At 37.6% G+C, this 16,299-nt stretch overlaps 1 protein-coding gene across 29 annotated transcripts in view; it reads right to left on the bottom strand.

Moving 5' to 3' along the window:
* The window catches only part of SGIP1 (SH3GL interacting endocytic adaptor 1), a 172,743-nt gene that overhangs the window by 89,701 nt on the left and 66,743 nt on the right, over positions 1–16,299 (bottom strand). For all 29 annotated transcript variants that reach the window (XM_074334896.1, XM_019731952.2, XM_074334889.1 and 26 more), the window contains 3 exons: positions 14,436–14,492; positions 10,651–10,705; positions 9,741–9,916 (listed from right to left, as the gene is read on the bottom strand). In XM_074334896.1, the coding sequence (XP_074190997.1) occupies positions 9,741–9,916; positions 10,651–10,705; positions 14,436–14,492 (288 nt within the window). The remainder of the gene's footprint in view (positions 1–9,740; positions 9,917–10,650; positions 10,706–14,435; positions 14,493–16,299) is intronic.

Genomic DNA, 16,299 nt, shown 5'->3' with positions numbered 1-16,299 from the left:
CCTACTCTCACATCATTTCTATCATCTGTCTTCTCCTTGACTTTGAGCAAGTCTTCCCTGGCTATTTTTTTTCCTCTTCCTCCCACAGGTCTCTTAACTCAAGGAAACAGGCAGCAGAGCCCCTTTCCTTGAGAACTGATACTTCTAGAACCTCTCCTGAGTGACAGGCACCAAACTGGGCATTTTACAACATTATGTCGTGTTATCTTTACATCAGTCCCGAGAAGGTAGATATTCTTGTTCCCATTTTACAGACTTGGGATCTGAGGATCCACATTAATAAGATACAGACTCACAAGCCTGTGTTCTTCCTACTTGACCAGTGTGCTTCGAGGAAACATTCTCTTTCTTAGCCCCTTTGCTCTATCCCCAACCTGCCTCTAAATCAGAGGACTTCCCACAAAGCCTTAGCCTAGAATACACAGCTGAGTATTAAAGCTGAGAGGAATTTTAAAGATAACTGAATCATGGACCCTTACATTTGGAGATGAGAAAACAGACTATGTTTGGCTTGGCAGAAAGGAGGCAGATACTGGAGTCCTGGCCCTTTGAACCTGCAGCAGCCTCTGGATCTTTCTGAGTTGGTTTCTTCTCTAAAGTGGGGTGATCATCACCTCAGTCCATGCTTGATAGTGCTGCTGCTCATGTCATCTTTCTGGTCATGAGGTTATTTATAACATGTAAGCCAGTATTATAATGCACGGTTGATACAAAAAATACTTGCTGATTGACTGATTAGGGAAACTGAAATAGATGAGTCATGTAAAAATGAGGTGTCATTCCTCAACATTTAAAGCAAAGGTTCATGAAGTCTTAATATAAAATGAGAGAATTTTAATAAACTAGAAATCACATATGACACAGCAGCAATTAAGCCTGACTGACCTCAGCTCAGCCTTGCTATCACGTGTCACATGAAATGACACGTGAAATGCCATAGAAAGGAGTATCTATAGATTGAGTGGGAAGAAAGCTTGGGAGGTGGGCTTCCCATCTGGGATCTTGGGCCCTGTAGGTATCATCACAGTGATAGCCTTCAGAAATTGTGAGTATTCAGAAATTATATGTAAAATGTTTTGAATGAGCTAATAAGCTTTTTGTTTTTTTCCTCTGAAGAGAGAGCCAATAGCTTTCATTAAAAGTAGTGTAATACAGTTGTTAAGTGTTCCAAGTTAGCAATTAGACCTTCTGAGTTTAAATCTCAGGAACTTCACTTACTACCCTGTTTGCCCGAAAATAAGACCTAGCTGGACAATCAGCTATAAAGAGTCTTTTGGAGCAAAAATTAACATAAGACCGGGTATTATATTATAGTATTCCCAGTATTTATATTATATTTATTATATTATATTATATTATATTATATTATATTATATTATATTATATTATATTATATTATATTATACTATATTATATATTTATAATATATACTTATATTTATATTTACTTATAGTAAAATAAGACCGGTTCTTATATTAATTTTTGCTCCAAAAGATGCATTAGAGCTGATTGTCCGGATAGATCTTATTTATGGGGAAAGATGGTAGCTGTGGCACCTTAGGTGAGCTAATTAATCATTCTATGCCTCAACTTTCCCATCTGTAAAATGGGGAAATTAATAATACCTATCTCATAGGGTTGTGAAGATAAATGACTTAATACACATGAAGTATCTGACACACAGCACACAAATTTTCACAGCTGCCACCACCAACATCATCATAAATTCTTGAAGTGGTCCATGATCTTCAAGGATGCTTGGGTGTATTCACCATGAGATACTCCATTGTTCTGATTAACAACAGCTATCATTTACTAAGCACCTCCTTTGGGCCCTACTTACATAAACTTACAAAGTACTAAGCACTTCACATGCTTCGCTTCCTTAATTCTTACAAGGATCCTGTGAGTTAGGTAGTATTATTAGCCTCATTTTACACTTGAGTAAGCCTTGACTGAGGCTTAAGTAACTTACCCACAGTCACATGGATAATGAATGCAGAGCCAGAATGCAAACTTAGTTCTGACTTGCTCCAGAACAAAAAAAAATTTATTGAGTACAGAACTAAACACTTGTTGTCAAGGACAACTTCTCAGGGTAAGTCAGCAGTGAGTCTTGGCTCACCAAAAAACAAAAGTAATTCAATCAATGGCAGTACATGAGAAAAGGATATTGCATCAAGAATTAAATCATAGCATTTGTTTTCTCATTTCCATGAAAGCTAAGAGAGCACAAGTTTCAAGGTGCCTAGTGAGCAAAACACATGGCTAAAGATGTGTCAGAGATTGGGCTCCCTGTGGGTCTGGAGAAATGGAGATGTCTACGTCAGACACCCTGGGCAGGGGTGAGAGGTGAGGAAACCAGGAGACTCTGAAATAGAGGCCAGAGGGGAAGCTGAGCACAGACCACCATATTTTTAATCAGGAAACTGAAGACAGGCAGAAGTTTGGACCACAAGGGGAATTTCAGCTTCTGCGTGCTGCTAGCAACGTTGTTATATGTTGTTTTCTGATAAATTTGTAGACAGTGTTAGCAAGAAGGTTGGACAAAATCTATCCAATTTCTGATATTAGCTGTCAGTACCTGCTACACGGAAGGTGCTTACCAAATATCTGGTAAATTGATTTGGCGGGGGGTGAGGGGAGCAGCAGTGAGAAACGATGTCAGTTCTTTATGCAATATATTTAGTGAGGGACACACAATGCAGTATCCCGCTGTGACTTTTAGCCTTCAATACAGTCTCCATATTTGTTCAGGGAATTTTAATGTTACTCAGAAAAATTTAGGAATACTTCTGGAATTATCTCCAAAACCTGTTCATAGGCATCACACAAAAAAAGTTATTTTATTAATTTTCCCGGTTTCATGCTCAGGATAATTACTAGTCTTGGCTCTAAATGAGTTTTGGCTATCTGGATTTTCTCATTTATCACTATTAATAATATTCTTTAAAATCTACCTTAGGCTTTGCAGATAATTCTAACAACAATAAAATAATCTCCAAATGCAGTATCTATAATATTATATATATATATATATATATATATATATATATATATATATATATGTATGTATATTAACTCAATCTTTACAATAGCCCTATGAAGTAGCTATGGGGATTATCTTGATTTATAGATGAAGAAACCATGACATAGGTTTTGTAACTTGCCCTAGGCAACCCAGTTAAGAGGTAGAACCCAGTTGTTTGGGTAATTGTGACATCATTGGAATAAGTGTCTATTTCCATCTCCATCTCCCTCAAATTATCTTTTTTTTAAAAATTTTATTGGGGAATATTGGGGAACAGTGTGTTTCTCCAGGGTCCATCAGCTCCAAGTAGTTGTCCTTTAATCTAGTTGTGGAGGGCGCAGCTCTGCTCCAAGTCCAGTTGCCATTTTCAATATTTAATTGCAGGGGACACAGCCCACCATCCCATGGGGGAATTGAACCAGCAACCTTGCTGTTGAGAGCTCGTGCTCTAACCAACTGAGCCATCCAGCCACCCCTCCCTCAAATTATCTTAAATGGAATTGTATTCAATTATATGTCAAATTCTCATTTTGTTGTTTTTGTAAGGGCATATTTCCTTATAGTTCAGTCTTATACCATTATTTTATTTAGCCCATTTCAGAAAATAAATTTACTTTTTAAGAATAAAGGCATTGTTGGAAGTTGTAAGGGAGGTTTTCTTCTACTCTTTATGGAGGGAATGTGCTACAAAGAGAAGCAAGTGGCAGAAGCACTCAGCTCATGTCTCCGTTTTTATTTTCTTCTTTAGGTGAAATGATCTTTACACTGTACTCACAGAAAGAGATGGACATCCCAACAACCACCTTGTAAGGCAGGTAAGTGTTTGTTATTCCCATTTTAGATATGAAGATTCGGAGACTCAAATACATTTAAGAAACTTGATTCCAACATCTTTCCCACTATACACCAGTTCTTACAGTGGATAAACACAAAGTTTCTATTTGCTTAAAGAAATATCATTACAAATGTCCAGTATAAAATAAAAAACTGACTTAAAAATAGTTCACCTAAAAGGTGGATCAGACTTGGTTCAGAATTAAAGTCTAAGATAGCAAGAGAGCCCAAACTCCTTTAACCGCATTCAAACCTTGAGATGCAGATGTATTATAATTCAGGACACAAAAACACAGAATGTTTTCAGGGCAGGAGGTTGGAAATGGGGAAGCAAAGCTATAATTCAATATGGACAAAAAAGTTTTTTAAAAAAATATATTTTATATATATTAATATATATATACACATATATATGTTATTGTGATAGTTCATTTTTCCTGTTGACTTGACTGGCCACGTGGTACTCAAATTAAATATTTCTGCTTGTGTCTGTGAGGGTGTTTTCTGATGAGATCAGCATTTGATTTGGTGGACTCTTTAAAGTAAATTGCCTCCCATATTTGGGTGAGCATTATCCAAATCTATTGAGGGTCTTAATAGAACAAAAGGCAGAGGAAGGAGGAATTTACCCCCTTTTCCTGCCTGACTGTTTGAGATGGGCCATCTCATCTCCTGTCCTCAGACTGGGATTTACACCCTCAGCCACCCTGTTTCTCAGGCTTTTGGACTCAAACTGAATTACACCACCAGCTTTTATGGGTCTCCTGTTTGCAGATGACAGAGTGGGGGAATTCTCAGCCTCCATAATCCTGTGAGCCAATTTTTCATAACACAGCTCTTGATGTACCAGGGGTGCCAAAACTATGTATACAAGTGGACACTTTGGTCAGTGTTGCTTAAGCAGTAGCTCGCTGTAATCAGAAGTGTCTGGACGCTGATGGTAACCACTTTGAGCACCTCTTACAATTGCAGAAGTCAAATGTGACTTGTATTCATCTTCTGTTATTGGCATATATTGAGTATTATAATTTTAATAGTTTTTTTCCTTTCTTAAAATATGTATACATTTTTTGGCACCCTCTGTTTTGTTCAGTTTCTCTGAAAAACACTAATGTAACTAGCAACGAAGAAATGAACAGCTTCAAAGCACCAATTATGCATCAAGTACTGTTAGTAGAATCTTCTGCATGCTTTATTTATTCAGTCAGTTATTGAATAACAATCTGAATGCCTAATATGTACCGTGCACTGTGCTAAGCTAATCACAAGAGACAAAAGTCAAAGATTTGAACCTGCCGGAGACCAAAAGTAACTGCACAAAAAGTCCGTAAGAATCATTATGTCCTCACGTTAGGGAAGAAGAAATAGATACTCAGAACAGTAATAGGGCTTATGCAAGGATACACAGATAGAACATGGTAAATCTGGGCTGGGTGCCCAGGTCTGTCTGAATTTTTGTGTTATGCTCTTTCTGTTACTACACAGCTGCTTCCTATTAACCCAAAATTCTAGATCAAATTATTTAAGCATATGGCCTCAAAGCACTGGGAAAAGAGGGTAGTAACCCTAGGTGCCACAGCAAAGATATAGTCAAACTAAATCCATCAATCTCATGGGGCTTCTGATCTGATAGATCCAGGTAAAGCTGTAGCCATTCCATGTCTCTCAAATTCAGCATTGTGTTTAATCACATTTTCATCACTGGTGTGTTTGAACAAAATGGAAATATATGGGCAGGATGAGGGCAGAGATGAGTGAGTCTTCATATGGCAAACAAGAGAAGCTGAGGTAGGTTATCGATAGATGGATATAAAACTAGGTGGTGGTGACATGCCACAGTGCTCTATCCTTGGCCAGGTCCCATTCACATATTTGTTCACTCACTCACTCACTCACTTAACTCACTCATTCACTCACACACACAAGCATTTATTGAATGGTGATGATATATGAAAAGGTTGGACAATTAAGTTCGTGAACTTTCCACTGCGCACTTATAAAAGACCCTATGTCAGGCCCAAGGGATTTGTGGGGGACACCAAAATGTACCACGTAGATTTCTCTTCAGAAGGGCTTCTCACTCCAGTTGCTGAGACTGCTACTGAAAGACAGCCTTCAGCTGTCAGTATTTCAGTATCTGCCTCAGCAGCAGCGAGCCACCTCACCCGAGGTCACACCTCCTTTTGGCCCGTCCATGTTGAAGTACGGGTTGATACAGCGGTATAAAGGTTATTCATCTCAGGACTAACTCTGAAGGGTCATTCCATCTTTAGAGGTCCCCATATGGTCAGCTCATGCTGTTGTTAGACATGCAAAACAACTTAACTTCTCCTTCTGCTCACCCTACCCCTAGATGTCAAGAACAAGGTCACTCCTTAAAAAACATTTTGCACACTGATCTTAAAGTTGGAGTTGAAATCAGTCTACTTCATGGAAAACCCATTGGGGAAAGGAGGGCTTTGTCCTTTGCTTATCCTCTAAGGAGCACACCTACAACCAAGGACAAAATTTACACAGAGGCAGCATTTGAGTTTAATGTGGGTTTAATAATTTTCTTTCAAAAATGAAACAGCCTGCGTCAAAAAGCAGTAAACTTTGTAAGATAGAGGGAGCACTATTACTGTTGGAAGGGCAATTTATTAACCAAAAAATTTGGCAGTTTAATTAAATTTGTTTCTGTTCATCCTGCTGCTGGCTAGCATACAGCACAGAGTCACTGTTATTTAGATATTAATAATGAGAAAAAAATTTAAAGAAAACTTCCTAGATGCAATAGGTTCTGGGAACAATTTGAAAGTAAATGGGAAAATAATTCCATTTCCTAATGAGCTCCTCAAAATAATTTGAGATTATTTAAGACATCAAGGCAGAAACTATCAATATCCACCAATATCCATTCTTTCCTTTGACTTTTAGAACAGAACCCAGAATTTTAGCTGGTTACATGTCTATCCAGACAAAGACTACATTTCCCAGACTTCCTTCCAGCTAATGTGACCATGTGACTAAATTATGGCTGATGGGATCTAAGTGGTAGTGTTGTGTGCAATCTCTGAGTTAAACCCTTAAAGGAAACCTATCGCCTTTTATTTTCTATTCCCTCCATGTCACGGCTCAGACATGGAGTTGATTGATGGTGGTAAGGCAGCAGCATCCTAGGAAAGGTGGAGCAGTAATACAGAAAGTCCCTGGATTCTTGCACAACGCCTAGAGTAGGACTCTATTACTTATCTGGATTTGTCTACTAGCTTTGACTTTTATATGGGAGAAAGTAAAACACCTATTTTGCGTAAGCTATTACCGTTTTGGTCTCGGTTAAAACAGCTCTACCAATATTCTCACTCGTACAAATGCCAAATCAACAAGTAAAACCTGGGTGATGTTCATTCCTACCAGCATGATAAGAATAGAAATTAACCTCCTTTACCTGTGAGTTTATCTTAACATTCTTCAAAAGAAATAGAAATTATAAATCCAACATAAGCTATTGTTATGAATAACTCACCATATGGAATCTCCTCTATTTCTCTTAGTATAATGATTGATGCTTTTGTAGCATAAGAACCATAGCCTAAATGAAATATTCTAATCTATCATTAACTGGCATAGGCTTTATTTCTATTTTTATACCTGAATTAATTGTAAATATATAAATGTCTGACTGTGTGGCTGGGAACATCTAAAGTTGTACAAATCATTTGTTATTTTTATCATGGTACGAACTGGATTTCAGAAGGTTATTTCTGCACGTCTCGTCTTGGACATAATGTAATGGATACATAATTTGTGAAATATAGGTACATATAGGCTATCTTGAAGAGAATAAGGATGCTAAAGCCAAGAATATGCTTTCAGTTACAATTTGTCTTTATACTGATCTATATACAGAAACATGCTTACCTTTCCCTAAAGTAGCATTACGAGCTCACTTTCCTATACTAAATATCAAAAATCAGAAACATTTGTAAATCATAGTAATGGCAGAGTCAGCTTTTCACATTAGAGGGAACAAGCTGGGGGAGTGGGGATGGTGGTGGCAAGGGGACCCCAGGATCTTTTTGCTTTGTGGTGTTGCTAAGAGGCAGTGCAGAAACAGCCTAACTCTGTGATTACTTTTTCTGAGTGTCTCCTTCTTGTTTTCACATTGCTTTCCCTAATATCTTTTTATGAGAGTCTTAACCATATCATGTCAATATAACACCTTAAAAATAGGAGTTGGGAAGAGCTCAGAGTAAACAATCATTTTTCTTGCTGCATCCTCAGCAGCATCTGGTTGGAAGAATACCTACCAGAAGACCCGAGCATACATATTCTTGTTGATAAAGAGCATTTCTTTTTACCTAGACCCAACCAGTTTTCAGCAAATATCTATCATGTGCTTGGATGTTCTAGTGAGTTTTCTTTCATATAAATTTGTTCATTTAATCCCGTGAACTTACATCCTTACACTTATCCCAAGTACCTTAAAAATGCCCACTAAGCTTATTACATTCTACAGAGAAGTGGATACAAACTGGTTCCAGGTATTTAAACGAATTTTTACAATTGATTAAAAAAAAAGATTCAGAAGTGAGAAATGATTTGAAAGATGCCAACTGCAAAGTGAAAGCATGTGCATTTACAATGCCCCCATTACTAGAAATCACTAGTACTGCAGACCAATATGTGAGTATTATTACAGACCAATTTGTGAGTTTAAAACCTGTACCTTCCATTGCAGAAGGAAAAGAAAACTAATATATTTCATGTCTCCCTTTTCAGGAAGACATCTTAAGATAACAAGTAAATATATGATTTAAAATTACCTGAAATATCATTTGCGGTGGTCGATTACTATTAGCAATCATTTTAGCTGTCACTAATAGTAGTGATAAAGGCCATTATAAGCAGTAAACACTAAAGAAGTCATCATTATAGACTCTATTCATGCCAGGCAGGCATCTATCAAAGGACAGATGATTACAACTCCTTAGAATGGTTAGTTGAGATATTTCCAGAAGCATCTCAAAAGCAGGTCAGCATTTATTAACTACTTCATTTAGGGGGAATGCTGTAGGGAGATCACATCTCTCTGAAGAAGATGCCAAGAACATATTAGCTGCTAGTTTGAGAGCCTTCATCTGCTCTTCACAGCTGTTTATAGAAAACAATTGTAGCATTTATCACACACCCAGAGAAAATACTGTAAATGTTGGAACTTAAAATTCAACAGCTAAAGAAATTTAGTAGATGGGAATTGGAGGAAGTACAAACTGTGTGTGGAAAAATACCAATTTGAATAATATAAATAAGGCATACCTGGATTTGAGGTGCCTAAAAGATAAGAGTATTTAAGACAATTTCATAATAAAATATAATGAAGATTATGAGTTTTAAACTATGATTTATGATATTAGATTAATATATTTTTTGGAGCATAGCAATAAAAAAGTTTTTTTTTTAAAGAAATTTTCTTAAAATGGATACAACACATGAGTTTCTATGTGTTGTATCATAAAATAGGACACTAAGGTATGTTTAAAAAATTATTGTTAGTAAGTCTGTAAATTTCATATTGTTTTTAATTGCTTCAGAAGTAAGTCTAGATAATTTTTTTGTTATTGTTTTTTTCTTTTGAAAATGCTTGCATGAAAGTAAGTGTAAAATGAAATGTGGTCCTATGCATTTTTACTATTTTGAAAAGCACAAGAGCTGCAATATACAGTGAACATAACTTTCTAAAGCTAGAATGAGCTGCTTAAGGTGTATAGCGTTCATAAAATGGTGACTATATGTAGCCTTCCGTTTAAGGAGTTTCTGCTGTACTTAATGGGGATGGGTAGAACATAGCTCTCTGTCCAACCCCACTCAAGCTTGACATAGAAAAACCACTCACCACCGGTGATGGGGAAAGTGCAATGTTGCCTATCGATGCCTTCAGTTCATCTACAGTTGCAGTATTCTTAAGAATGTCTTTAGATTGCAATGGCTTAATCTTGATATTAAATTTCTTGTGTGATTCTTCTTCCTCTTCTGACTCACTTGAAGAATAAAAGTGCTTTCCTTTGGTAGGTAGAACACAGTTAAAGATACATAACTCTTTTTTTTCTACTGGGAGGCAATGATCAGTTTAAGACCAGAGTGATTACACATAGAGGCAGCAAAAGTATCCTTAAGATGGCAAAAAAAGCCAAAGCAAAACAAACAAATAAAGGAGTGAATCAGGAAAGGGTGAGCATGCAATCACCTTTCCTTGGAACATGATTAAGGATGGTGAATATCAGGGAGCAAGAGTGGTAACGTCCTACATTTTGGCTGCATTGGCCATGTGGTGTGTCACACTCAGTACACACACTGATGGGCCCACATGAGCTTACTTGTCTATGGAGAGAGGAAGACCATTCCAGTGGACGATTTTGTGATGAGGTTTAAGTGCTTCAGAGCATGACCTGTTCTGCCCAGAGATGATTGGTGGGGACAGCACAAGAAACAGCTATTTTCCAGTCATGATGGTGACATTGTCATATCAGGTTTTAGCAGACAACCCAGTACCCACAATTCGTGCAATTGTTTTTCAGCACATTTCCTCTTTCTCATCTCTCTTGTCTATGAATAGATAGATCAAGGCAGAATGCCTGCTTGTTAGTGATCAGGGTGTTCTTTGGGCTGTTTATTCATCTCTAATATTAGGGACAATAGGGCTTAGGAAGCTTGGGTTATTTCAGCACCTTTTCAAAACCTGAATGGATCATACTGTTTTATGAGAGAAAATAAACATTAAAATAAAAAAAATAAAGAAAGGATATAGCCAGGTTCCTCGGGTCTGATGCTGTAGCCTTCTTCATCCAGCTCAGGTGAGTTCTATAAAATACAAGGGCCCATGATGCAATTAGTATCCTGACAATAATCAAGGAATTATTCACTTTCCTTCTAGAGCCTTTTGCTTAAGGATATAAACATGTTTCTCATTTTTGAAGGCGAGGATTTTAACTTTTGGAAGTGAATGCCGAGCAGAACATACTCAGATATTTACTCAAGGAGACTTGGGGAGTCTTCCTATTGGTAAAACAAACTAGGGGTCAACAACTGTCAATGAAAAAAAAACATTCAAAGAGAATTTATCATGCATTTTCTGTAAGCCAAGCACTGTGCTAAGCAACATGGGGGGGGGGATACAAAATGAAAATTATTTGTCCTTCGGAAAATTCAAATGTATTTTGGTAGGAAAAAAACCAAAAACAAAACCTCACCAAACTGAAAAACACAAGACATCAGTGATAGGAGTTGATGGAAGAGGAAGTTAGTGAGGTTTGAAAGAACCGGGGATCTGCACCTGCTTTTTGGGATAGATGGGGAGGACAGAACCTGTATTGACACCCCAAGGCAGAAATGGACAGTATCATTCAGGTGGGGAAAGAGAAAATCACACTGAAGGTGACATGACTGGAAAGGAAACTGTAGAGTGGGAGAGCATGGGAGCTAAGACCATGGGGGCCAGCATACTGGGAGAGGAGTTCAGACTTGATATAGCGACTGCAGCTTCCCAATTAGGGTTGGACATGCTGTTTTGGAAGTATGCTTCAGGATAGATTGGGGGCAAAAGGAAATGGAGAAAGGAAAACTAATTCAAAATAATTGCATAATTCAGGTAAATTGTACTAAGAATATGGACTAAATTGTTGGTGGTGGGAAGGGATGAATTAAGGACCTTTGGAAGGACAAATTGTTAGTTCTCAGTAACAGATTTATCTTGGGAGAAAAAGGAGAGGGAAAGCGTCAGGAAAATGCTAAGATTTGTACCCTCAAATGCTGGGTGACTGCTGGTACTCCTGGCTGAACTAATGGAAACAGCAGACAACTAACATTTTTAGGGAAAAGATGGGAAAGATAAAAGACAATTTGCATAATTGGAATTAGTTATAATATTTTTGTTGCTATTATATGGTAAGCACAGTGACCCACCCTTTATTTCACTGAACCTTCATAACAATCATTTGTGGAAAGAATTATCCCATTCACCAAGGAGGAAACTAAGAGAAATCCAGTGCTATTTCTCATGGAAACCCAACCAGCAAGAGGCAGACCTGCACCTTGACCCTACGTATTTGAGACTACACCCTGCAGAGGGGAAGAAGGTGAGGAGTTCAAGGGTAGTCCTTTTGAAGTTGAGGTTATAGGTCTGGAAGTCAAATAGGACAAGAGTGGGAGTGGAGTGATAAATTTTTGAGTCACTAAAGCAGTAAAAGTGCCATGACCATAGGGGAGAAGAGGGCCTGAATGCCCTGGGACAACCATCATTTATTGAGCATGTAATGTCTCCCTCTTGTCCTTCTTCAGGACTCAAACTTACTTTAAAAAAAAAAAAGCAAGTGTATTAAGGTCACTTCCCTGTTAAAATCCTGTCCCTGGCTTCTCACTGCACTTAGAATAATAGCCCAGGCATCTGTGTAGCCCATAAGCACCAGCTTGACCTGGCTCAGCCCTCTCTTTAGCCTCAGGCCTGAGATTCTCTTTCCTGAACACCCTCAGCCACAGGCCGTCTTCCCATTGTTAACTTTTATGATTTGAATGCTGTGAGTGAGTTCTTTCCTATTTGAGAGCCCTCATAAATGCCCTTCTCTCTGCCTAGAATTCTCTTCCCTCAAACGTTCAGCTGGTTAACCCCTACTCATACTTTAGGGCTTTCCTTAAAGTTCATATCCTCCCTGAGGTTTCCAGGATCTTACCCGGTCCTTGCCCAATTAGATGATAAAACCTGTCTTATTAGTACTTAGACAAAGTGGTGTCTAATATAGAATTACAATAGCAATTCCTATGTGACCTGATTAGTTTTTAGGACTAAACAAATTTGAGGAAAATTACGATTCATTTAATCATGTGCATGCTAGCCAGGGAGAGCACTAGAGTTTAAGCTTTATATGCTCGGTGGAGGGTAGTAAGTAGTACTTGATGAGTCATTTGGTATTTTAATGATCATACTTCTTGTTTGCTTAAATTATCACATGCATTCATATTTAAGAATCCTAGAAAATGTCACAAAAGTCTTTCTAGGCAAAACAGAATTAATTTTCTAAAATTATCCTTTCTTAATATCCAGTAGCTGCCCTTATAACATTATTTATTAGCAATTTGTATTTAGAGTAACACAGAGGCTTTCATAGATTCCAGGGAACTGAACTGCTAAAAATATCAAAAAGATCTCAAAAACAGATATAAGAGAAGACCAGGTAATAAAGTTGGCAGAGTGACATGGTGTAGAGTGTAGCGGTGGGAAGCATGAAGAATTTAATCTCTTTTCTGCAGCTAATGTAGTATTGACCTTTTAAAGTAGTAAGGAGCCAATAAAATTTAATATTATGACTGAGAGAATATTCAATACATGATAATATTATTTATTATAAAAATGAAATTCTTCATCTTAACAAATATGCAAAAGTTGTAACATCAAGCTTAGCTTTTATGAAAAGGGAGGTTGGGCCAGATAGTCACCTAAAGGATAAGTGCAAAGGCATTTTGTAGGGATTGTGAATTTGGGCACTGCCTATGCAATAGACGTGATTTTTTTAATGTATATATGGTCTACATGTTTAATATGATTAGAAATTCAAGAGTGATTGTGGCCATCCTGTTGTGGTTGGTGAAGTGTGTGGTGATGATGGTCATCCATTTCTGGGGAAATTATCAGGAGAGTTATGAGGGGACTCACCCTCACTCTTTTAGAAATAACAAGTGATTGTCATTTGATCTGGGAAAAATCCGTACCATGAGGCTATAATAATTGTTAGGTGCTATGGTCTGAATGTTTGTGTTCCTCCAAAATTCATATGTTGGAATCCTAACCTCCAGGTGACGGTATCAGGAGGTGGGGCCTGTGGGAGGTGAGTAAGTCATGAGGAAGGAACCCTCGTGATTGGGATTAGTGCCCTTCTAGAAGAGCCCCAGTGAGGTTACAGCTAGAAGTGTATCTGCGAATAAGAAAGTGGCCCTCAGCTACACACACCAGACCCCCAACCTGTGGGCATCGTGACCTCAGACATCCCAGCTGCCAGTACTGTTAGAAATAAATGTTGGTGGTTCACAAGCCACTCAGTTTGTGGTATTTTTATTGTAGCAGCCCAAAGGGACGAAGACATTATGAAACCAAGGCCTAGATGTTAATTGAATTGCCTCCATTTTCAAAGCAGCTTAGAAAAAGAACCAGGACTGAATCATCTGGAGTTAATATTTTATAAAAACATTTTTGAACACATATGACAGGCTAGGCACTCTGCTGAAATATTCTGCAAATAATTAGCTCACTGAATCCTTGCAACAATGCTACAGTGTAATGACTAACTTCATTTTTGCTACTCAGCAAATAACTATCCCAAAGCCACGCACAGCTGATATGCAAAGGGGCTAATTCTTGAACCCAGACCTAACAGACTCTAGTGCTCTTAACCTTCCATGCTATGTTAACCGTGGCAGACACATCCTCATGAAATGGAGTGTATCACTTATTTCTACGTCCTATTTTACATAGAGGAATGCCTCAATGCATGCTCAAGTTCTGAAATACTTAATAAAGAAAAAACAATCTTCTGATACTCACGTATCTTTCCCAATCAATTTCTGCATAAAATCCATTTGGCGCCCCATTGCTTTTCTTCTGTAATAAATTTGAAAATAAATTTAGAAGAGAAATATTTGAATGAAAAAGAAGGAACAAAGAACATTTAACTCTTATCTGTATTTAGCAAGAGCTATCAAAATCCAGGACTGAAAAGACAAATTAGAGCAGCCTGGTAAGCAACCGCACTGGTGTAACTGAGTGGGAAATTGAGTTGCCATGACCCTGCATGATGGAGTTTACTGATTTCACAAAAGACTGTAGGATACGTAAGCATAAGGATATTAATAACTAGCTGTTCAAATGTTATTCAATTACTGAAGAATTAGAAGCACTTACATGATAATTTAATCTTCTATACCATCAGGGGATAAAATCAAATATATATATATGAATTTAAATGGGAACACTTTGACTTCCATGTTGCTCTCGTATAAAATTAGTTCCAACATATCCAAAGTGTATTCATCCAGGTAGTTAACTCATGTTTTAGGTTTTCTAACACTGGCTCAATTTTTTCCTAACCAACCCCTTGATAGACTGTAAAGGGAATCAGCTCCAAATGAAAGAATTCGGCTTCTAGGTATTAAAAATAGCATTGATAGTCTTTTCAAGCGGCTTTTCTTAGCAAATTATTGGAGTCAAGCCTGAGGATTAATCATGGATTTCTGTTATCCACGTGTTCTATGCTTCCATGAGCACATAGCACTGCAAGATGACAGGGTGGATATCAGCATTACTCTGTCTAGGTTAACTTCAAGTTCTGTTTTGGCTTCTAATACAACCATGATATATGGCCACAAGCACTTGAGCAAGGATGTGGCATCGTTCAAAGAGACATTACTAGGAGCAAAGGACAAACACACAAATTAAACTGGTGATGCAGGATTCATCCAACGGCATTCCTGTATGTAGCACATATAGCAATGGTATGTCACTGAGCACTAATAGGTCTCAGAACAACACATATCAAATGGTGACACATGAGGCTTGCAGTCACAATGAAGGCCACTTGAACTACAATGGGAACAGCTAACATTCAATTTGACAAATGGGTACGAGACGTAAGCTTTCTCACATATGCATGTAGGACCACTAGATAACCAAATTAGAGGTAACCCAGTAACCATCTCGCTGAAAAATGCGTACTGCATGTTGACTGGGCAGTCTATAGAACTAACAACAGCTTAGTAAGGGTGAATAGTATGTAAGGAATAGATAATATATTCATCGCCTCTCTCTTCCTAGCTGCTACCACTGCCCTGGAATTTATAAATGCAAGAGCAAGCTAATGCCTCCACAGACCAACATCCAGAAACAGAGGTCCTGTGTCTCTCTTCCTCTTTTTCTTGCTCCTGACAAAGATTATATACTCAGACTATATCATTCTAACGTTTTCACGTAATTATCTTCATTGAATTAGTGCTTCACTAATATCCTTTCTACTTTGAACAAAGGTTGTTTAAAAACATCTGTCATAGCAACTCTTGCATGGGCTATAAAGCTACTGTTGAGGACATGATCCGTTAAATAATGTGCCAGCTAATAACAAAAAAATCTCTTCCATGGGGAAAGGATATGATTCCTATTTTTTTTTTTGTCATGTTTGCTTGCTATTTTAATTCTTACTTTTTCAATCTGTTTGCGTATGTCTTCTTTGTACAATTCTCCAAATCCTTCTTAGAAAGCATATATACAATAAATTACAGCTGAACAAATGTGTATGTGTGTGTTTCTTTCCCGACAACGTATATCTAACATCATGGATAAAAAAATTTCCTGAATTTTCTAGATCTAGGCTAAGTGAAAACTTCCCAGTTTATATCGAAATCAATGGAAGATGGAA

This window comes from Rhinolophus sinicus, linkage group LG06 (genome assembly GCF_036562045.2).
Source record: "Rhinolophus sinicus isolate RSC01 linkage group LG06, ASM3656204v1, whole genome shotgun sequence".
NCBI classification, from domain to species: Eukaryota; Metazoa; Chordata; class Mammalia; order Chiroptera; family Rhinolophidae; genus Rhinolophus; species Rhinolophus sinicus.
The sequence above is the reverse complement of the archived record's forward strand: the minus strand, read 5'-3'. Positions and strand labels throughout refer to the sequence as shown.